This window comes from Lonchura striata, chromosome 35, assembly GCF_050655825.1.
Source record: "Lonchura striata isolate lonStrDom1 chromosome 35, ASM5065582v1, whole genome shotgun sequence".
NCBI lineage: Eukaryota > Metazoa > Chordata > Aves > Passeriformes > Estrildidae > Lonchura > Lonchura striata.
In genome coordinates this window covers 1,792,159-1,815,407 of record NC_140737.1, presented here as the reverse complement: position 1 = coordinate 1,815,407, position 23,249 = coordinate 1,792,159, and the positions used below count along the sequence as shown (strand labels likewise).

At 55.2% G+C, this 23,249-nt stretch overlaps 1 protein-coding gene across 1 annotated transcript; it reads left to right on the top strand.

Moving 5' to 3' along the window:
- Positions 1-224: 224 nt before the first annotated feature.
- Positions 225-19,360, top strand: LOC146764241 (class I histocompatibility antigen, F10 alpha chain-like). The gene is made up of 13 exons (XM_085564986.1): positions 225-392; positions 1,169-1,219; positions 10,066-10,193; positions 10,335-10,475; positions 11,231-11,293; positions 11,662-11,807; positions 13,682-13,945; positions 15,226-15,498; positions 15,762-16,034; positions 16,114-16,215; positions 16,313-16,348; positions 16,468-16,500; positions 16,912-19,360. Exons 1-13 carry the CDS (start codon positions 225-227, stop codon positions 16,923-16,925), a joined length of 1,692 nt encoding a protein of 563 aa, XP_085421112.1. The 3' UTR covers positions 16,926-19,360.
- The last annotated feature ends 3,889 nt before the right edge of the window (positions 19,361-23,249 follow it).

Genomic DNA, 23,249 nt, shown 5'->3' with positions numbered 1-23,249 from the left:
CCCCGGCTGCCCAGCGCTGTTCTTTTGCTTAATACCGCTTGCTTAATAAATTCTTGTTAATTGATTTATCTACACTTAGCCCCCCAATTGAATTCGTCCATAACAGCGGTCAGCCGAGCTCCCGGCGGTGCGGGGCAGCGGCGGCTCTGGGCCTCCTGCCCGGGCCGGGCCCAGGCGGGGCCGCTCCTCCCCCGCGGGCTCCGGGAAACGCCGGAGTTCGGGGAATGGCGGCGAGGCCGCGCCGTGTGCAGAGCCCGCCCTCGCCGCGATTGGCTGGGTCTGCCGTCACTCCTGGTTCTGGCGCGCTGATTGGCCAGAGCGGGCCCGAGCACGGCCCCGGTGCCGCCCCCAGGGCGCCCCTGGCTCCGCAGAGCCGCCATGAGCGGAGCCCGGTGAGGCGGCGGTGGCGGAGCTCGGAGCGGCCCCAGCGCAGCCTCCGGGGACGGGGCAGCCCCTCCGTCCTGCCCGCAGCAGCCGGGCCGAGCCAGCGCTGCTCCGGCAGCGGCTCCTGCCCGGCCCCGGCCGGAAGGAGACCGCGGGCAGCCGCTCCCGCAGCGCCCTCAGCCCGGGGCCGGCACGGGCCGGACACGGCACCGGCGAGCCGCCGGAGCCCCCTGCCGCCCCCTCCGCCCGCAGCCAGCCCCGAGCCCCCGCAGAGCCCAGCGCGGCTCCCACCTGCGCCGGGGCCGCCTCCGAGCTCCGCCGCCGCCGCCTCACCGGTGGTTCCCGGTCACTCCCGGTATGGTCCAAATCACTCCCAGCAGGATCCCAGTTGACCCCAACACGGTCCCAGTGCTCCCAGTCATCCCCGGTATGGTTCCTTTCAGTCCTTCTCAGGAAGAGTTCGATGTGGCCCCTGAGTTCAGTCACTTCCAGTATGAACCCAGTCGCATCTTACACGATGTCATTTGGCCCCACCGGGTCTCAGCCGCTCCCAGTATAAGTCCAGTCACCTCCAGTACGATCCCAGTAACTCCCAGATGCTCCCAGTATGAGTCTGGTTTGATCCCAGTCGCCTCCAGTATGATCCCAGTTACTCCCAGACACTCCCAGTATAATGCCAGTCACTCCAAATGTTACCCCGTCAGTTCCAGTATGATCCCAGTACGACCCCAGCATGGACCAGCTGCTCCCAGTGTGATCCCAGTTGCCCCCTGCTTTATTCCAGTTTCTCCGATTCACCCCTACTGCAGATCTGATCACTCCCAGTATGATTCCAGTCAGTCTCAGGATGATCCAAACCACTCCCAGTCTCTCCCAGTTTATCAACTGTCCCCTGCATGTTCCCAGTTGTTCCCGGTGGCCCTCAGTGGGGTCCCAGTATATCCCAGTATGATCCCTGGTGCCCCAGTTCTGCTCCCAGTGGATTCTTTTCCCAGTCTGTCCCAGTCCATCCCAGCCTGTCCTGGTCCTTTCCCGGCAGCCACTGCCATTCCCCAGATTCTGCCCTCCCTCACCCCATTCCCGGGCACTGGGACCCCCCTGCACTCCCTTATCCTGCACCAACACCCCCCTGCACCCCCTTTCCCGGGTATCCTCCTCTCCCAGCCCCTGGATCCCCCGTTTCCGTGACCCCGGGGACCCCCGGGCCCCCATTCCCAGCCAGCCCGGGGCACATCACCCCCATGCCTCCCTTTGCTGGGAAACCCGGCCTGGGCACGGGGCTCTGCAGCCGCTCTGGGATTTATGATCCGCTGCTCCCGGTGCTTGCCCGGCTTTGGGCCGAGCCCAGCGGGGTCCGGGCAGAGCTGGAGCGCAGGGCCCGGGAGCTCAGCACGGCCCGGCCCGGGGGTCCCGCAGGGCGCGGCCGTGGAGGGTCCCAGATGTGTGGAGTTGCGTTATGTATATGTTTTATTATCCCTGTATTATGTATTGGTTTATTCCTTTGTACCCCCATATACAACTTGGTTTATCCCCAGTTTTCCCGCCTTGTCCGCCCTTCCCGCCTTCCCAGTATCTATCCATCACCCTGAAAGAGGCATTTTACCCCCCCCGGGTGCCTTGTCTGTCACTCGGTGCCCCTTCCCATCCATCCAGAAGCTTCTACTCAGGGCACCGGGTGATTGGGCGAGGACCTGGGGCTCCCCCCATATCCTTCCCCCATTGGACCCCACCATATCCCCCCATCCCGAAGCCACCCCCTATCCCTATCCCCATTGGTCGTTGGATACCCCTCCCTTACAGTTTATAAGCCAGTGCAAGCACCTTGTGCTTGTTCCTGTTGGCTGGTATCGTTCTAGGATATTTGGCCCCGTTGGGCTACAATAAACTCGGACTTAGCCCCCAGCAGGATCCGCTCTTCATTTACCACCGCGAGGCTTGCTAGCGCTGCCCGGAACCCACAAAGGCACTCTCCAAACCCCAGCTGGGAGCGGCGGAGGGTGCCTCCATCGCCCGCCCTCGCCCCACAAGAGCTAGCCGGGGCTGAGACAAAGGGAACCGGGGCGGGAGCGCGGCAGCTGGCGCCCAACGTGGGGCCCCGTTTTCGCGGCGTTGGACCCTCGTTTGAGGATTTTAGGGTCGCGCAGACCTGAAGAATCGTCCTCCTGGCCGTCAGCTACCCCGGCGAGAGCAGACCCACGTTTTAGTGGGTGGCACTCTTGGGGACAGGATCGGCAGCTCTGGAACGCACCTCCGGAGTCGATTCTCTCGCGGAGAAGCCCTGCGATTGGTTTTTCTTTTCCACCCTTCCCTCTCGGACCCCTGTGGTTTGTGAGTATAGGGGCCCCTGGGGCTTTCCCGGTCCTTTTTTTTTGGTTGGTTCCTTTCCCCTAAGTTTTAGGGGAAGGATACCTTTTTGGTGGGTTTCTTTTTCCCCGGGGTTCGGGGAAAAAATTCCTGTTTTTGGTGCTTCCCTTTCCGGGCGGGAAGCTTAAGGACCGCGACAAAGCCGGAAGTGTGGTCTTTTGTTTTTCGTTCGTGTTTTCCCAATCGTAGGCACTGCAGCACGATTTAACATCTAACAGCCATGGGTGCAAGGCTGTCCGTGCCGCAGAAGAGCATTTATTCCCAAGTTGTGGGTATCCTTTTAGTGGGGGGAATTAAGGTTAAAAAATCTGAAGTAAAACGGTTCGTTCAGTGGTTGTCGCAAACTTTCCCTGACATTTCGCCAGCTAAATTATACCAAGCTCCTTTTTGGGAACAGGTAGCGGGGAAGATCCTGCAACAGTCAGATCTCTCTCTCTCCATATTCACCCATTTGGCTCTCCAAATTCGCGATATAATTAAATATCGCTACGAAAGTCTGCCACTGCCAGCCGCAAACAAACCGATCCCCAGTTCGGCGGGTAGTTCATATAACCCTACTCCGCTTCCCTGTCCCTCAGCCCGGTCGCTGCAGTACGATGCGGCAGCCGCCGCTGCGGCAGAGCGCGGGGCGGCTGCTGTCGCTGCTCCCGAGGCTGCGGCTGCGGCAGGGCACGGGGCGGCTGCTGTCGCTGCTCCCGCGGCTGCGGCGGGCGCTGCGGGAAAACTGCGGCAAAACTCTCCCTCTCTCCCGAAGTCGGGTATTATCAGACAGGCATCCCGGCATTGCCCGCAGGCAGATTCTGGCCCCTCTGAGAATACCCTAGACACCCCGCAGAGCGGTGCAGGCACTGTCTCTGCTTCTACCCGTTCCCCTTCTTCCCCGCGCTGTACAGCCCCGTCCCGTAGAGACTCCGTTCGTTTTCAGTTATCCCAGACCCCCGAAGATCCCTCATCCCCCATCCTCCATCCCCAAACCCCACGAAATGGCTTCCCTTCTTCCCCCTTCCCCAGGACACAAGATGGAAGTGACCGCGTGGGTTTTCCCGCCACTCGTGCTCCTTCTTCCCATGATCCCTGTCCTCCCCCCTCCCATAACCCCTTCCAGCAGACCAACCCCTTCTGCTCCCCAGATTTCTCCGCCCACCTCCCTCCTCCACCCCCCGTCAACTCCCCCTCCATTGAATTATTCAACACCCCACCCCTCAGCTCCACCCCCGGGGAGGGGAGTCCCCAACATACCACTCCTCCTGCTCCAGACCACGCCTTGTCCCCTGGTTCCCACGACCCCACTTCCAGTTCCCACGCTTTCGGTTCCGGGGGGGGGGAGCGTGGGAACCCCGATCCACCCCAGTCCCTACCTGCCTTCTCGGCCGCACCTGTCACCTGTACCCCGCGGCAGGGGGGTAGGCCCCTTGCACAGTGGTCCCCCATCCCCCAGCAGACCATCAAAGAGCTCTGCAAGGCCAAGAAGGGGTTCGGGATGGAAAGCGAATACTTCCGAGGCTTATTAAAAGCAACCCTCTCCTCCAAAGAATATGTCCCAGCAGACATGCGAACTCTCTTCTCCTGTTTAATTACCCACGGAGAATTCCTCATCTGGGAGTCCGAGTGGAAGCGGGAGATCAGAGAGGTGTTACCTGACCTCTGGGCCAATGCAGATAGCTCTAGGGATGAGGATGGGGCTGTAATATCGCTAGACCACTTGTGCGGGGAGGGGGATTGGAAAATGGGGACCAAGCAGGCGGAAAAAATCCCCAGAGAGGCGCTGCAAGTCAGCACTAGGGCAGCAGAAAAGGCGTTTTTTAAGTTAAGACCCAGCGGTACGGTTATTAACTTCTTGTCCCTAAAGCAGGAATCCCTAGAACCTTTTGTCGCGTTCGTGGATCGCTTGCATCACGCGATGGAGGCTCAGGTCCCGGACGAGAGGCTGCGAGAGGGGATGCTTGCCACAGTTGCGAGGCAGAACGCTAACGACGCGTGCCGGCAAGCAATCCTCAGTCTGCCCCTGGACCCTGAGCCTACCCTTCAAAGCATGCTACAAGTCTGTGCGAGGAAGGTGACAGTTCCTGCTAAAGACATTCCAGAGACTCCTAAACCACCCACAAAGAGAGTAGCCTTCGTTGAAGCCGTGACACCGCCAGCCACCCCTTCTCCAGATCGCCGCCCTACAGGAGCACCCCCGAGGGGACAACAGCACCATCAGGCCTGCAATCTATGTAGGCAGAAGGGACATTGGGCTTCCCAATGCCCGCTGAGGGACGAGTTTTTTAGGTTTAAACAACAGCGACAAGAAAAGAGTGCCCCCAACTCGGGGGGAAAACAAAAAAACTGAGTCATCAGCGCAGTCCCTCCCTGCGCGAGGACATAAATATGGTGGGTTCTATAACATCAGAGGAGGGGAGGGACGACTACCTGCAATGCCCACCTGAGGACATTTCACTGGACTTGACACACCAGATTATGGCTGACAAACCAGCCTATATGAGAGAAGATGTGGATTTCATTCCCACTGCTTGGCTGGGTCGAGGCCCGAACCAGCCCAAGCCGATACTTAACATCGTATCTTGTTTCTCCCCATATAGGTTGGCCCTGACTGAGGCTCTGCACCTAAGGGACAGCGACTGGCACTCCATCGCTGTCGACACAGAGTGTTGCTGTGGGACACGTGAAAGCACCACGCGGACCACCTGCTGCTTGCAAGGTAAAAAAGGGACGTTTATTATTTGACTCTGTCTTTTATACCTTCCCAAGGGTGACATTGGATTGGAGAGTGAACGGTCCACCTCTCCAAAGACATTGGACAAACCACTAGTACATCAAGTGCTTTCTACCCCCATAAAAGAATGTAAACAATACGTTGTTTACAGAAATTGTGTGGAAAAGTTCTCCAAAGGAATGTAAACTCAGAAGGCTTTAAGAAGTCTTAAGAATCAGGGTGACAACAGAGGACCCAGGAACCTGGAGGAACCTCCACAGTAAGTACATCGTTCTTGGGGACACAAAATTCACGCCTCTCGAAGTCACTATTGCACCATCCCTGACATCTAAGAACACCGAACGATTAGTAGTGTGGCTGCACTGCCCCCATCCTCCAGTCTTCCTTCCCAAGGGCCAAATCATTGCCCAAGCCATTCCAGCATCTGGGCCTCCGGCACACCCTGAGGATCTATGGAAGAAGTCAGCGAAGAAGAGCTACCAGGTGTGCCAGGCCCAGGTCATAGGGAAGGAAAGACCAAAGCTCTCCTGCTATATGCGGAAGGATGGGGAGTACAAACACCTAAGCGGTCTCCTAGATACAGGAGCAGACGTGACAGTCATTCCCGCACGGGATTGGCCGTCACGCTGGGAATTGCAAAACGTGGCGGGGAAAATTCAAGGTGTAGGGGGTTCTCAATTGGCAAAGCAATCAAAAAACATCATAAAATTTGAGGGGCCGAACGGACAATCGGCCTATTTACGCCCGTTCGTATTAGATTACACAGAACCCTTATGGGGGAGAGACCTGATGGCCCAGTGGGGGGTCACAATTAACATCCCGACCCCCCAGGTTTTTCGGGCAACAGTCACTGAGAAGCGTCCTACCCGGAAACTTAATTGGCTCACAGATACACCAGTGTGGGTAGAGCAGTGGCCGCTCAATAAACAGAAATTAAAAGCGCTTCGGGAGCTCGTGAAGGAGCAACTTGCCAAAGGGAATATCCAGGAAACAACATCCCCCTGGAATTCCCCTGTCTTTGTCCTGAAAAAACCTGGCAAAGACGAGTGGCGCCTCCTTCATGACCTTCGCGCCATCAACAATGTAATAGAAGACATAGGTCCTCTCCAGCCAGGGATGCCGTCCCCCACGATGTTACCAGAAAATTGGGAATTAGCTGTCATTGACATCAAAAATTGTTTTTTCCAAATTCCCCTACACCCTGATGACGCACCACGGTTCGCCTTCTCGGTTCCTTCCATCAACCGAGAAGCCCCAATGGAGAGATACCACTGGAAAGTTCTTCCCCAAGGCATGAAAGTCAGCCCAAGCATTTGCCAGTGGTACGTCTCTTCATTGCTGTCCCCTGTGCGTGCAGCCACCGAGGGCGTGATCATCCAGCACTATATGGATGATATTCTTATTTGTGCCCCCAACAGCGATCTACTTACACACGCGCTTGAACTGACAACCAGTGCGTTGGTTGCTGTAGGGTTCGAGCTGCGAGAGGATAAGATTCAAAAAATGCCACCTTGGAAGTACCTGGGTTTAGAAATAAACAAGCGGACCATTGTTCCGCAGAAATTGGCCATAAAAAATTCAATTCGGACTCTAGCCGACGTACAGCAGCTGTGTGGGTCTTTAAACTGGGTGAGACCCTGGTTAGGTATTAACAACGAAGACCTAGCCCCTCTTTTCAATTTATTGAAAGGGGGGGAAGAGCCTAGTTCTCCCAGGGAACTCACTCCAGAGGCCAAAGCTGCTTTGCAGAAGGTTCAGGAGGCAATGTCTGCCAGGCAGGCCCACAGGTACGATCCGGGCCTGCCCTTCAGATTCATCATATTGGGCAGACTGCCACACCTCCACGGTGTCATCTTCCAATGGGCAGACACCCTAGGAAAGGGCAAGGATCAGGACAAAAGGGACCCACTCTCCATCATAGAGTGGGTATTCCTGAGTCATTCACGATCCAAAAGATTGACACGGCCACAAGAGCTGGTGGCAGAGCTAATCCGCAAAGCGAGAACGCGGATTCGGGAGCTGGCGGGGTGTGACTTTGATCACATCCACATTCCTTTGAAATTAGAATCGGGCCAATTCACAAAGGCAATGTTAGAACACCTGCTGCAAGAGAATGAATCATTGCAGTTTGCACTGGACAGCTACACCGGAAAAATTTCTGTTTTGAGACCGGCCCACAAAATTTTCAATTCCGAAATCCAATTCACTCTGTCAACAAAACAGATTCAGAGCAAAAAACCCTTAAAGGCTCTAACAGTTTTTACGGACGCGTCCGGAGGGTCCCACAAGTCAGTAGTGACTTGGAAAGATCCTCAAACTCAGCAGTGGGAGGCAGATGTTGTTGAAGTAGAAGGATCCCCTCAAGTAGCTGAGTTGGCCGCAGTCGTTAGAGCTTTTGAGCGGTTCTCTGAACCTTTTAATTTGGTAACTGATTCGGCCTATGTAGCAGGTGTAGTGTCTAGAGCACAGGATGCAATCCTGCAAGGTGTCTCCAACGATGCCCTTAACAGGTTGCTCTCTAAGCTGATAAGGCTAGTCTCCCACCGAGAGCAACCGTTTTATGTGATGCATATCAGGTCACACACCGACCTGCCAGGGTTCTTGGCCGAGGGCAATCGCCGCGCCGATTCCCTCGCTGCCGCCCCCGCACAGCTGGCGCCGCTCCCGGACAAGTTCCAGCAAGCCAAAATAAGCCACCAGCTTTACCATCAAAATGCGCCTGGTCTGGTCCGGCAGTTCCATCTAACCTGGGACCAGGCCAAGGCCATTGTGGCCACATGCCCGTCCTGTAAGTCGCTCCCTCTACCATCGGTGAGCGCAGGGGCTAACCCTAGGGGTCTAAAGTCCTGTGAGGTGTGGCAGATGGACGTTACTCATATCCCCTCCTTCGGGAGGATGAAGTACATCCATGTCTCCGTGGACACCTTCTCTGGAGCAGTTTTCGCCTCTGCCCACACAGGGGAGAAGGCCAAGGAAGTAGAGAAACACCTGATACAAGCCTTCTCCATGCTAGGCGTCCCAAAACAGATAAAAACAGACAATGCCCCCGGGTACACATCCAAGGAATTCGCAGGCTTCCTGCAGCAATGGGGAATAGAACATAAAACTGGCATCGCCTATTCCCCGACAGGTCAAGCCGTGATAGAGAGGACTCATCAAAGCATCAAAAGGATGCTTAAACAACAACAGTCGTCAGCTAAAAATGAGTCCCCCCAGGTTCAGTTAGCGCGGGCCCTTTTTACCATCAATTTCTTAAACTGTTCCTTCGAGTGCCTCAACCCCCCCATCGCGAGGCACTTTAATTCCTACGAGCAGAGCAAGGTCAAGGAAAAGCCGCCAGTTCTCATTAAAAACCCTGAGACCTGGCGGCAGGAGGGACCCTATGACTTGGTCACCTGGGGACGGGGGTACGCTTGCGTATCCACGCCCTCAGGCCTGAGATGGGTCCCTTCCAAATTCGTCAGACCATATGTCCCTAAGACCCAGAAGAGAAAACCGGACAGTCCTCAAGTTGGGTACGCCGCCCTCCGACGGCGGAAAAGGTCCCCCTCACCTGGTCCCCCCTCTTCCCTCCCTGGCTCCTGGGATTCTCTGTTCCCCTTTGAGTTAGACCTCCCCTACCTCGACTATTAATTTCAGTTGCTTTCTAAAGAAACAGGACTTTTGCTGCTGCTGGGACTCATTGTGTTTATTACAAGCTTTAACATAGTGATGAACTGAAACCCTTGAACAAAGAAGGGTTTCAAGAAGAAGAATTTCCAGAAAAAGGAAACATCTAGTTTCAAAATGAGCCCAGTGACTGTGAAGCCCCCGTTTAAAGACTTACTTTATCCTCTTCACCTTTCTTTCTTTTTAAACAAAAAAAGAGGAGATGTGGAGTTGCGTTATGTATATGTTTTATTATCCCTGTATTATGTATTGGTTTATTCCTTTGTACCCCCGTGTGCAACTTGGTTTATCCCCAGTTTTCCCGCCTTGTCCTCCCTTCCCGCCTTCCCAGTATCTATCCATCACCCTGAAAGAGGCATTTTACCCCCCCGGGTGCCTTGTCTATCACTCGGTGCCCCTTCCCATCCATCCAGAAGCTTCTACTCAGGGCACCGGGTGATTGGGCGAGGACCTGGGGCTCCCCCCATATCCTTCCCCCATTGGACCCCACCATATCCCCCCATCCCGGAGCCACCCCCTATCCCTATCCCCATTGGTCGTTGGATACCCCTCCCTTACAGTTTATAAGCCAGTGCAAGCACCTTGTGCTTGTTCCTGTTGGCTGGTATCGTTCTAGGATATTTGGCCCCGTTGGGCTACAATAAACTCGGACTTAGCCCCCAGCAGGATCCGCTCTTCATTTACCACCGCGAGGCTTGCTAGCGCTGCCCGGAACCCACAAAGGCACTCTCCAAACCCCAGCTGGGAGCGGCGGAGGGTGCCTCCATCGCCCGCCCTCGCCCCACAAGAGCTAGCCGGGGCTGAGACAAAGGGAACCGGGGCGGGAGCGCGGCACAGATGGATCCCCGAGGGATCCGGAGGGGTGCCAGGAGGGGATCCCGGTCCGTTCCCTGCAATTCCCCCTTTTCCCCTCCCCTTTTCCCCTCCCCCAGCGCTCCCTCGGCACTTTCGCTTTCGCGTCTCTCCAGCTGCGCCAGAGCCGCGATTGGGGCGGCTGCGATGGCTCCGGCGCTGGGGCTGTTCTTGGGGCTCCTGGGGGACCCGAGCGCCGCGACGAAAGGTGAGTGGGAACCCCGAAACCGGGACCCCCCAGAACTGAAACTCCCGGACCCCCTGAACTTCCATTTCCGGGCACCGGGACCCCTCTAAATCCCCGTTCCTGGGCAGGGGAAGCCCTCCGAACCTCAATCCCCCTCCCCAGCATCGAGACGCCCCTGCACCCCCTTATCCGGCAACGAGATCCCCCTGAACCCCCATTCCTGAGCACGTGGACCCCCTTGAGCGCCCTTTTACGGCCACCCCGACCCCCCTGCAACCCCTTCGGGAGCACCGGGACACCCCTGTACCCCCTCACCTGGCACCGGGACACCCCTGAACCCCCACTTCTGGTCACCGGCGCCCCCGGAAACGCGATCTTGGAGACTCCCTTGAACCCCGAATTCCGGGAAGGAAACTCCCCCTGAACCCGCATTTCCCGGCACAGGAACACCCTGAACCCCCATTTTCGAGCACGGGGAATCCCCTGTACTCCCTTCTCCAGCACCGGGACCCCCCTGCACCCCCTAACCCGGGACTGGGATCTCCCCGCACCCCCGTCAGTGCTCTGGGACCCCCTGCACCCCCATTCCCGGCCATCCCGCCCTTCCCAGGCCCCAGTCCCGCCTTTTCCTCGGCTTTTGGACCCCCAAATCTCCCAAATTTTTGTGTCCTCCCAATTTTCCATTCCCGGCGTTTCCTGGAAGGGGTTCCAGGGGCTCCCGGAGCGTTTCCCCCACGCCCCAGGGTATCTCAGCGAGGATCCAGTGGGATCCAAATGAATCCCCTGGAATTCCCCTTTCCCCGGTCTCGCTTTAGCGGATCCCGGGGACGCAGCTGGGGAGACGCTGACACCTCTCCCAGCCCCAGCCCGCGCTTTTCCTTGAGCCCGGCACCCCCTGGACCCCCACTTCTGCCTTCCCCAGCCCCCACCCACCACCTTCCTCAACAGCGGGGCCCCGTGCACCCCTTTCCTGGGCCCGGGGACCCCCTGGTCCCCCCATTGCCCTCACCCCCCTTTTCTTGACCGGAGAACCCCTGAACCTCAGGTTCTGGGCATAGGGACCCCCTGCACCCCCTTATCCGCGACTGGGATCCCGTCCTGGACCCTCTTCCCGTGTTCTGGTACCCCCTGCCCACCTCCCTGGGCATCCCGCCCCTCCCAGGCCCCAAACTCGCCCTCTTCCGTCACCTTTGCACCCCCAGAGCTCCCAAATTTCTGTGACCCCCAGTTCTCCACTCCCGGCGCTTTCTTAAGGGGGGTCCCAGGGGTCCCCAGGTGGTTCTCAGAGGGCTCCAGGGCGGTCGCAGCGGGGATTCAGAGGAATTCTGTGGAATTCCCCCGTCCCCCCTCCCTCGCGCCCTCCCCGGTCACTTTCGTTTCCGCGTCCCAACCTGTGAGGCCGGGATCTACCCGGCGACCGGTGACGTCAGTACCAGAGCCAGCTGCCATTGGTGGACAGGAAATAGCGGGGCCAATGGCGGGGCCGGAGGCGGCTCTGGGGGCGGGGCCAGGGCCGGGGCGGGGCCAGGGCAGTGCTCGGGGCTGCAGCGGAGCAGCGCCATGGCTCCAGCGCTGCGGCTGGGGCTGCTCTTGGGGCTCCTGGGCTCCAGGCGGACCCGGGGAGCACGACGAAAGGTGAGTGGGAACCCCAAAACCGGGACCCCCTGAACTTCTATTTCCGGGCTCCGGGATCCTCCTGAACTTCTGTTACCGGGCAGGGGAGCTCCCCTGAACCCCATCTTGGATCCACTGACCCATTTCAATCCCCTTCGCCAGCACCGGAACCCCCTGTACCGCCTTATCTGTCATTGGGATCCCCCTGAATCCTCATTCCTGGTCAGAGAAACCCCCCTGAATCGCCATTCCCGGGCCTCAGAATCCACTGAGCCCCGATTCCTGAGCATCGGGACCCCCTTGAACGCCCATTTCCGACACCAGGACCCCCCTGTGCCCTCTTGTCTGGCACCGGGACTCACTTGAACCCCGAATTCTGGGAAGAGAATCCCCTGAACCCCCATTCCTGAGCAGGGAAACCCCCTGAACCCCCATTCCTCGGCATCGACCCCATGAACATTCATTTCCTGGCAGTGGGACCCCTCTGCAGCCCCTTATCCAGCCCCGGGACCCACCGGATCTCCCATTCCTGGGGGTCAGGATCCCTTTGAACCCCAAATCGTGGACAGGATCCCCCCTGAACCCCCATTCCTGGGCAGGGAATCCTCTCTGACCCCCCGTTCCTGGGCACTGGGAGACCCCTGAATCTCCATTTCCTGGTACTGGGACCCTCCTGCACCCCCTTATCCGGGAAAGGGATCCCCCTGCACCCCCACAGTGCTCGGGGACCCCCTGCTCTCTCTTTTCCGGCCATCCTGCTTTTCCCAGACCCCAGACCCGCCGTTTTCCTTGACCTTTGGACCCCCCAGATCTCCCAACTTTCCGTGTCTCTCCTGCTTCCCACTCCCACCACTTCCCGAAACGGGGTCCCAGAGGGTCCCGGGGACCCCAGGGATCTCGGGGGGCCACTGCAGGGATCCAGAGGAATCCAGATGATCTCCCTGGAATTCCCCTTTTCAGCTGTCCCATCCCCCCACGTTCCCTCGGTCTCTTTCCCGTCTCCGAAGCTTCGTCCCCGGGATCCGCCCGCCTCTCCCAGCCCCAGGCCCCCCTTTCCCGAGACCAGGGACCCGCTGGCTCCCCATTCCTGCCTTTCCCAGCTCCCAGACCCCACTTCCCTCAACACCGGGGACCTCTAGACCCCCTTTTGTGGGCCCAGGGACCCCCTGGATCCCATCCTGCTTCTCCCAGTCCCTTCCTTGAACCTTAGACCCTTCTGACTCTTCCAGTTCCACTTCTGACCTTGGATGCCCCCAGCTCCCCAGTCTCTGTGTTCCCCCCATTCTTCACTCCCGGCATATCTTGTGGGGGGGCTCTAGGGGGTCCGGGAGGGTCCCAGGGGGATTGTGGGCCCTGGGACCCCCGTGAATTTCCAGTTCTGGGCACTGGCACCTCCCTGCACCCCCTTATCCATTACCAGTTCCCCTTTGCCTGCCTCCTTTTCCCATCCATTCTGGCTTCCCCAGACCCCCCTTTTCCTTGTCTCTGAGCCCCCATGGCCCCCATTCCTGCTTTTCTCAGCCCCCAGCCCCCCCTTTCCTCTACATCAAGGACCCCTGAGCCTCCTATTCCCAGGTCTGCCCACCTTGTGCCCCCTCTTTCCTTGGCACTGGGGACCCCTGGATGCCCTTTCCTGGGCACAGGGATCCCCTGGAACCCCCATCCCGCCTCTCCCAGTCCCTGCACGCTCCTTCCATAGCCCTGGATCCCTCTGAGCCCTCATTCCTGGACACCAGGACTCCCCTGCACGCCCTTTCCTGTCCATCCCAGCTCTCCCACCTCTGCACACCCTTTCCTTGGCCCCAGCATCCCCAAACCCCTTCCCAGCTCTCCCAGTTCCCCTTTCACTGATCCATGACCCCCTCAACCCCCCCAAATCTCCTGTTTCCCCCCAGTTCTCCACTCCTTGCATTACCTGTCTGTGGCGGTGTCAGAGCCCAGCCCGGGGGTCCCCCAGTATGTGGATATTGGGTTTGTGGATGGGATCCCCTTCGTGCGCTACGACAGCGAGCGGGGCCGGGTGGAGCCGCTTATGCAGTGGATAAAGGATGGAGCCGAGCCGGGATATTGGGATGGGCAGACCCAGATCTGTGAGAGGAAACAGCACGTGGCTGCCAGGGACCTGGAGACACTGCGGGAGCGGTACAACCAGAGTGGGGGTGAGTGGGGTCTGTGGGGCTGGGATGGGATCTGTCGGGTGGAATGGGATCCATGGGGCTGGAATGGGATCTGTGGGGTGGAATGGGGATCTGTGGGGCTGGGGTGGGACCTGTGGCGCTGGGATGGGATCTGTGGGGTAGAAGGGGATCTGTGGGGCTGGGGTGGGATCTGTGGGGTGGAATGGTATCTATGGAGCTGGGATGGGACCTGTGGGGCTGGGATGGGATCCATGGGGTAGAATGGGGATCTGTGGGGCTGGGATGGGAACTCTGGGGCTGGGATGGGATCTGTGGGATGGAATGGGATCTGTGGGGCCAGGATGGGAACTGTGGGGCTGGGGTGGGATCTGTGGGGCCAGGATGGGATCTGTGGGGCCAGGATGGGATCTGTGGGGCCGGGATGGGATCTGTGGGGCTGGGATGGGACCTGTGGGGCTGGGATGGGATTCATGGGGTAGAATAGGGATCTGTGGGGCTGGGATGGGAACTGTGGGGCTGGGATGGAATCTGTGGGGTGGAATGGGATCTGTGGGGCTGGGGTGGGATCTGTGGGGCTGGGATGGGAACTGTGGGGTGGAATGGGATCTGTGGGGCTGTGATGGGATCTGTAGGGCTGGGATGGGATCTCTGGGGCTGGGATGGGATCTGTGGAATGGGATGGGATCCATGGGGCTGGGATGGGATCTGTGGGGCTGGGATGGGAACTCTGGGGCTGGCATGGGATCCGTGGGGTAGAATGGGGATCTGTGGGGCTGGGATGGGATCTGTGGGGCTGGGATGAGACCTGTGGGGCTGGGATGGGACCTGTGGGGTGGAATGGGGATCTGTGGGGCTGGGATGGGATCTCTGGGGTGGAATGGGATCCATGGGGCTGGAATGGGATGTGTGGGGTGGAATAGGGATCTGTGGGGCTGGGATGGGAACTCTGGGGCTGGGGTTGAATCTGTGGGTCTGGGATGGGATCCATGGGGCTGGGATGTGGATCTGTGGGGCTGGGATGGGATCTCTGGGGCTGGGATGTGGATCCATGGGGCAAGAGATGGGATCTGTGGGTCTGGGATGGGATCCATGGGGTTGGGATGTGGATCATGGGGTTGGGATGTGGATCTGTGGGGCTGGGATGGGATCCGTGGGGTTGGGATGTGGGTCCATGGGGATCCAGGGGGCTGGAATGAGGCTCTGTGGGTCTCCATCAGACTCTGGGGCTCCATAGGGCTGGGATGGGGCTCTGTGTGGCCAGGACACAATTCCATGGGTCTCTGTGGGTACAATCCCCCCAGGTCTCCACACACGGTTGCGTGTTTATGGCTGTGACCTCCTGTCTGACGGGACTGTCCATGGATCCTACAAGGATGGCTACGACGGGCGGGATTTCATCTCCTTTGACCTGGGATCCGGGAGATTCGTGGCGGCCGACAGCGCTGCCGAGATCACCAGGAGACGCTGGGAGCAGGAGGAGGAGGCTGAGAGGTGGACGAATTACCTGAAGCACGAATGCCCGGAATGGCTCCAGAAATACTTTGGATACGGGCAGAAGGAGCTGGAGCGCAAAGGTGGGAGCAGAATTCCTGCGGGGATTTGGGAATGGAGAACTTGGGTAACGGTAATTCCTGTGGGAATTCCAAGGGTAGATCTCACCCCCATCCCATTCCCATGGAAATCCATGGTCAGATCTCACTCTCATCCCATTCCACTGGGAATTCCATGGGTACAGCTCACCCCAGTCCCATTCTAATGGGAATTCCATGGGCAGAGCTCACCCCAATGCCATTCCCGTGGAATTCCATGCATGAATTCCGTAATTATCCCATTCCAGAGCCCCCTGATGTCCACGTGTCCGGAAAAGAGGAACATGGGACGCTGATCCTGTCCTGCCACGCGTACGGATTCTACCCCAACACCATTGCAGTCAGCTGGATGAAGGAGAATACAACCTTGAATCAGGAGACAGAGTGGGGCGGGATCGTTCCCAACAGCGACGGCACCTTCCACACCTGGGCCAGGATCGAGGCGCTGCCGGAGGAGCGGGAGCAGTACCGGTGCAGGGTGGATCATCCTGGAATGCTGGAGCCCAAGATCTTCGCTTGGGGTGAGGCTGGGAATGTGGGAATTGGGAATTTGGAATTCCCAAATGGGGATTCCCATCCTCACTATCCCACGTTTCCCAGAGCCGAAGTCTGGCAGCAATTTCACCGTGGTGGTCGCTGTGTCCATCATCGCTGCCATCCTTATTGTCCTCATTGCAGTCGTTGTCCGGAAGCTCCAATCCGGTAACACACGGGATGGGGGTTGGGAAGGGGCACGGATCCAGCCACACTGTTCTGGGAATCCTGTGCCACCGAGGCTGATCCCACTTTGTTTCCACAGGGAAGAGGGACAGGAGTGGATACAACGTGGCAGCCGGTGAGTTCCAGTGGCAGATTCAGCTCTGGGTCCCCTCTGTGCGGATCACAGGATGGATCCTGGGGTTAATCCCAGTGTGTGATCTATGATGGAATCTCATGGATCTTCTCTTTCTGCAGGAAAGGATGTGGGAATTAATGGCTCAGCTGCAAGTACAGAGCAGGATCAGGGTGGGATTCGAGGGGGATCAGGGCAGGATGGATGGACTGGGATCAGGGAAGAATTCTGGATCAGAGCAGGGGTCCAGAGTGGGATCAGGGGGAATTGTAGAGTGGAATTGGGGCTGGGTTCTGGAGTGGGATAATTTGTGATGGATGGAGCGGGATTGGGGCAGGAGTGATGGAGTGGGATCAGGGAGAGATTCCAGTGCAGGATTGGGTGGGGTGGATGGAGCAGGATCAGGGCAGGATGGATGGGATGGGATGGGATGCATGGAGCAGGATTGAGGTGGGATCAGGTGGGATTCTGGAGCAGGTCCCGCTCCCCATGGGCTCCAGCCACATCTGTCCTGTGGAATGGGGACAGGGACAGGGTGACACTGTGATCCTCTCTCATCCTGACAGGAATCACCGCCTGAGTGATCCATGGAGCTGCATCCGGCCTGTCCTGGTTCAGAACCCCAAAAGGGTTCTTTCCGGAAAGCAGATTCAATTGGCCCCTCCCCCAACCAGTTCGTGAAAGATACCTCTTTGGGGAAAAGTGGAAAAAAACCTGTTTATTAAACTAGCAAACTTAGACAATATTGAACAACAAAACTTCTTGCCACTCCAAGAGAGAGACAATCCCAGAAAGATCCCTCAGGTCGCAGCTGGTCTCACTCAGTCTCTGCTCAGTCCCTCCGGCGCTGGAAATGCCACGGCCCAGGCCCGGCCGCTGGGCCACCAGCGCTGCTGCTCTTCTGGTGTTCAGCCCAGAGCAGGTCCAGAGAAAGGGAACAAACCACAGTCCAGGGAACGTCTTTGCCTCAGCTAGCTAAAACTAACTAGACTAGGAAAAAAAACAAAGGAGAGCTCAGTCTCCTTGTCCGTCTATACGCAGAAACTCAGTCCAGGAGCAGGAATGTGGAGGAGTGAGTGCAGTTCTTGAAAACAAACTCCGCGCTTCTTCCCACCCCCCTCTTCCCTCCTGGAACAAGTCTTAAAGGTGTAGAACTTATTATTCAACATGAACAGGGCAGGCGATTGGGGATAAAGGCATCATACAGTCAACCTAGGACAGCATCCCACACAAGAAGGATCTGCAAACCCAGCCCTGGGAGTTGTGAGGAGGTAAGAGCCCCTCTGTGCCTAGAAGTCAGCCAAAGATCCATTTGGCACTCAGAGATGGTGGAGACGACTCATGGCGGGCAGAAGCCCCACAACTGCTTGGAATGTGGGAAGGGCCTCCGCCGGAGCTCCAGAGGTCAGACTTGATGTGGCACCAGGTGATCCAGATGGGGAATCAATTTGCCCTACAAGTTTGGGGAGTGTGGGAAAGGCTTTGGGCAGATCTCCAAGTTCATCAATCACCACAAGATTCACACCAGGGAGAGGCCCTATGTGTGTCCCAAGTGTAGGAAGTGGTTTCCACTCCTATCTCATCGTAATGAGCCAAGGGGTCAGCTGGAAATGTATTTAGGATAATTGAAAACTGTGGATGAGTCGAGGGGACAGCTGGGAATATAACTGAGATAGCAGAAGATTACGTATTTTAGTTAAGATTCTAAAATTAGTTAAGAAGTCAAGTTAGCTAGCAAAAATCACATGCCTTAGTTAAAGAGTAGCAAATATATTGAAAAGTAGAGCTAGGAGTGACAGGGATAGATGTAGGAATTGTGAAGGAGCAGAGACCATGGAAATACCTTGCCTTAAGAATAAAGCAGTTAGGAGAGGCTACCGTGACCAGCAGATCAAAAAGTCCTGCAAACTGGCCATGGGTGAAGAGTTTACCTTGAGGAAGACAGCTTTCTTCCTCCCTTACACCCACTCCCTTATTTCAAAATCCCAAAGACCCAGTTAAGGAAACACGATTGCACAGCCGTAATGGATACTCAGCTGATTATAATACGAAGGCTTGTTCTCTCTGCTCCCCCATTTCTATTGTGCCAAGAGACGCTTGAGGGAGCCATGAGCCCATTCAGTGACAGATTGGCCTTTTGAGGAATGAGGAATACCTGTTTTGTGCATAATTCCCCATAAGGCAAAAAAGGTAGCAACTCAGCAGGAAGTATAAGCTGGGCCATTGTCTTTACTTCAGGTGGTATACCAAGAGTTACAAAAGCAGCAGTGAAAGCAGTGAAGTTCTAGAGACATCTTTAGCCATTTTCCGTGAATGGGCTGATGCAATGTCTTGGTTTGAAAAGACAGGAGTCTGTGAAGGAAGGTAAGACCCTCCTATGAAATGGAAAAGGTAAACCCCCTCCCTCTGAATTACAATTTCAAAATTAAAAGGCTCTCAGGCAAAGATGTGGGAATGGGAATAACAGTTCTTTACTAGGAAAAAACTAAATTAAAAAAAAAAATGCAGTTATTACAAACAAAACTAGTGATAGAGTCAAAAACCTGACACCCTGAGGAGTCAGGGTGTTGGTAATGGTCCAGTTAAATGGTGGCTGCTCCTCCTGGAGTGGCAGATGAAATGCTGCTGGAGTGGTGATCCTGTAGAAGGGTGTAGTTTTCTCGGAAGGTCTGGTGATAGAGTAGATGGGCCCAGTCTTCCTCTGGGAATCCAGCGGGGAAGAACTGCTTCTCTGGGAATCCAGCAGAGAAGAAGCTACTCCTCTGGGAATTCAGGCTGTCCTGATGTCCCAAAAAGTGCTAATATTATGCAGGTAGGGGTGCTTGGCTCCTCCCTCTGGGTGGAGCATCTCACAATGGGATGATGTAGTGCAGACATTTAATGGTCCATTAACAGAAGATACCTCTCCGAAGGGAGACATTGTTCTTGGAAGTGATAAGGAAACTGCCCACCTTAACAGAAGATACCTGCCCCACCTCCAACAGATGGCAAATAAAACACATGCTTATCTTACAAGCCCGGACATCATCCACCCGTTATTCTATTTCCATCTGCATCACAATGAAATCTTACACCCAGTTCTCACTTAAGACCAGGTTTACCTGTGGTACGCAATGAGTTTCCCCATCTTTCTGTATTACCCACCAAAACAAAAACAATCCCACGGATGGGTTTGTCTTTGCCTGGGGTGGGATTAATCAAAACAGTTTTTCCTAAAATACCTTTCATATGTACCACAGGGACTTTATCTCCATCTACTGTGTGCAAGGGTTCTGACTGGGCGGGACCAGCTCGATTGATGGACCCTCGGGTGTTGACCATCCAGGTTGCTTTTGCCAGGTTCATTTCCCAGTTTCTAAATGTTCCCCCACCAAGTCCCTTGAGGGTAGTCTTAAGGAGTCCGTTGCACTGTTCAACTTTGCTGGTAGCTGGAGCATGTTAGGGAATATGATATATCCATTCGATACCATGTGCTCTGGCCCAGGTGTTGATAAGGACATTCTTGAAATGGGTGCCCTTGTCAGACTCAGTTCTCTCAGGGGTGCCATGTCTCCACAGGACTTGCTTTTCTAGGCCTAAGATGGTGTTCCGGGCCAGTGACATGAGGCACAGGGTAGGTCTCCAGCAATCGAGTGGTGGCTTCCACCATGGTCAGCACGTAGCGCTTGCCTTGGTGTGTCTGGGGCAGTGTGATGTAGTCAATCTGCCAGGCTTCCCCATACTTGTACTTGGACCCCCGCCCACCATACCACAGGGGCTTCACCCGCTTGGCCTGTTTGATGGCAGCACAGGTCTCAGAGTCATGGATGACCTGAGAAATACTGTTTATGGTTAGATCCACCCCTCATTCTTGTGCCCACTTGTAGGTGGCATCTCTACCCTGATAACCAGAGGCATCATACTAGAGGTTCCTTCAAGGGGATCTGACAGATCGTACCCAAAAGCTTGGTCATGGGAGGTTGAGGCTACCTTCACTTTGGTGGAACTCCCCCAGTTAGAGTTTCCCTCCTTGAGTTGACACACCCGTGCTGCCAGAACAAAAGTGGGTTTCCCATCCCACCTCCCTATGTCTTCTCCATGGTCACAGGAAGAACCACAGATTAGCCCTTAGGGTGGACCTTCTCTGTCTAGCTGGATAATGTTGGGCTCTGACTTTGGGGCTTATGACTCGCACAGGTGCTGCATTAACCTTCCTCATATCCTCCTTCATCTCCTCTTTGAACTTCTTAATCACAGCTGAGATATGAGCCTGCATTGGGCCATTGATCATACTCTCATAATTCCTAAGTTTGTTGGCAACAGAGCCCACTGTCTCTCGGTGAGTGTCAGCATTGATTGTTGCAATGAAAGTGGTGTATTGAGATGGCCCAAGATTTGCCAGACTCCACAGCATTTGCCCTGTGCACCTGACCTTGTCGGGGTCATTATTATGCTGTCCATCCTTCCCAAAGAGTACCTCCAATACTGCCACTTCCCTCAGCTGTTGGATCCCTTCCTCAAGGGTCTTCCAGCACATTCTATGATGGTGCTCCTGCATTCTCTCCCTGTGGACAAACCTCTCCCTGACACTCATTAAAAGCCACTCCCAGAGGAAAAGTGACCCTGGCTCCCGTACAAAAATCTGATTCACACCTGAGTCCTGGGTCAAGGGTCCCAAGTTCCTTGCCTCACCACCGTCCAGCTGCACGCCTGTACCCATAAGGTCCTAGACCTGGAGTAACCAGGTAGTATAAGCCTCACGACGTCGCCCTACAATGTCTTTGTGCAGATTACTGAGACTTTCGTACGTCAGGCACTTGGTGATGATCGCAACCTCTGGCTCCCCTGTGGGTTGTGAGGTTCCTCCATTCCTACCCCTATCTGGGCGCTCTGCTTTCATCTTAGACCTCCTTGTTTCTACCAAGACAACTTCTGCTGGCTGTGACTGCCTTTGTGGTTCTGCTGGCACCTGGGCAGTTGTAAAATCTGTGGGTTCCACAGCTGTACTATTAGACTGTCCCTCCTCAAGGCAAGGAGCAGGTTTCTCACCAGCTGGGGAAATGCACTCCTTCAGCATCTCTCGTATTGAAATAAGAGATCTTCCAGAGATCACTTGAGCTAACAAAATGAATGTATCAAAAATGAATGTATCAAAAATGAATGTATCAAAATGAATGTATCATGTTTGTAGAATCCTGTGTTGAATTTTAAGAAACCTCTGCCATGGCGCAAAAGGCATAGGAAAGAGAGAGGAAAAAAAAAAAAAATCTTTAAAGCTTCTTGCATAAAGACAAATACCAGAGAAGATCAGGAATGCAAAGAACTCAGATAAGGAGGCCCCTCTGTCAAGGATGATGGACTTATCCAGATAACAGAGCAGAAGACCAAAAGCGCATGCGCGGAGGAGAAGAGTTCAAAAGTTTAATGCAGAAGAAGACTATGGTTTCAGCCTCAAAAGGCCATCAGAGACCCCCGTAAAGACCACCACAAAAAACCACGCATGCCCAGAATGGCATGGACCTATTTAGCATGAGAGGCGAAGACAGGTGGGGCCAGGGGTTGAATATGCATAGAAAAGTTGTGTAATGTATTGCATATGAAACACCTTTGTGAATAAAATTGTGGGACAAATTCCAGCTCGGAGCACAAGATTTTGGAGAGCTATCTTACTTGTGCCGGGCGCTGTCATACATACCTACTTCATAACTACATTGAGTTGTGGAGTCTATTTATTTATTCCGCATATCGCTTCAGTATCTCCTTAACCGGAACCCTCACCCAATCTGTGTGGCTCATTTCTGAGGTGGGCTGTGGGGCAGGGTCAGGCTCCGGGGCAGCAGCATCTCCAGTCTCTGGTGTAGGTGTCAGGGTGGTTATCCAGGTTAGTCTTCCCTTATCTCTGAGTGCTAAATATAACAGGCTTGACAGGCATATCAGCAACACTACCAATTGTGTGATATCATTAGCACTTAGAGTGGATCTTAACCCTTTGAAAACTGGTGAAGCAGACCCAAAAAGATGGTTAAAAAGTTGGGAGAAAGTTTCCCCCAGTGTCATTTCCTCACAGTAGGTACCATGATTAAAGTAACCCCAAAAACATAGCGTGTGATAGCTCTGAATCCATGTATCTGCCTTCCAGAGGGAATTAAAGATCCATGAATTCCTCACCTTATTAACCCATAAGCCAAACTGGATAACAGACACAGTAGCCTTAGTTATAGGACCAATGTTTAGATAAGGACCTGCAAATAAGAGAAATACAGCTGCAACCACATGCCACCCAAACCAAGGTAAACTAGACCATATGGTGACACTTAAAGATATGTCTATAGCAGCACACACACACACACACACACACAAAAAATTTAATTACTTAAGAACTGTTAATGCTTTTTCCCTCTCAATGCCCTCGAGCCCCACATTGGGCGCCAAAATCTGTCTTGGTTTGAAAAGACAGGAATCTGTGAAGGAAGGGAAGAGCCTCCTGTGAAACAGAAACGGTAAACCCCTCCCTACAAATTACCACAATTTCAAAATTAAAAGGCTCTCAGGCAAAGATGTGGGAATGGGAATAACAGTTCTTTACTAGGAAAAAAAACTAAATAAAAAAAATTAATTAATATGAATAAAACTACTGATAGAGTCAGAAACCTGACACCCTGAGGAGTCAGGGTGCTGGTAATAGTCCAGTTAAATGGTGGCTGCTCCTCCTGGAGTGGCAGATGAATTGCTGCTGAAGCAGTGATCTGTAGAAGGGTATAGTTTTCTCTGAAGGTCTGGTGATAGATGGGCCCAGTCTTCCTCTGGGAATCCAGCAGGGAAGAAACTGCTCCTCTAGGAATCTAGCAGAGAAGAAGCTGCTCCTCTGGGAATGCAGCGAAGAGGCTGCTTTGGTTTCCCAAAAATGCTGATTTTATGCAGGTAG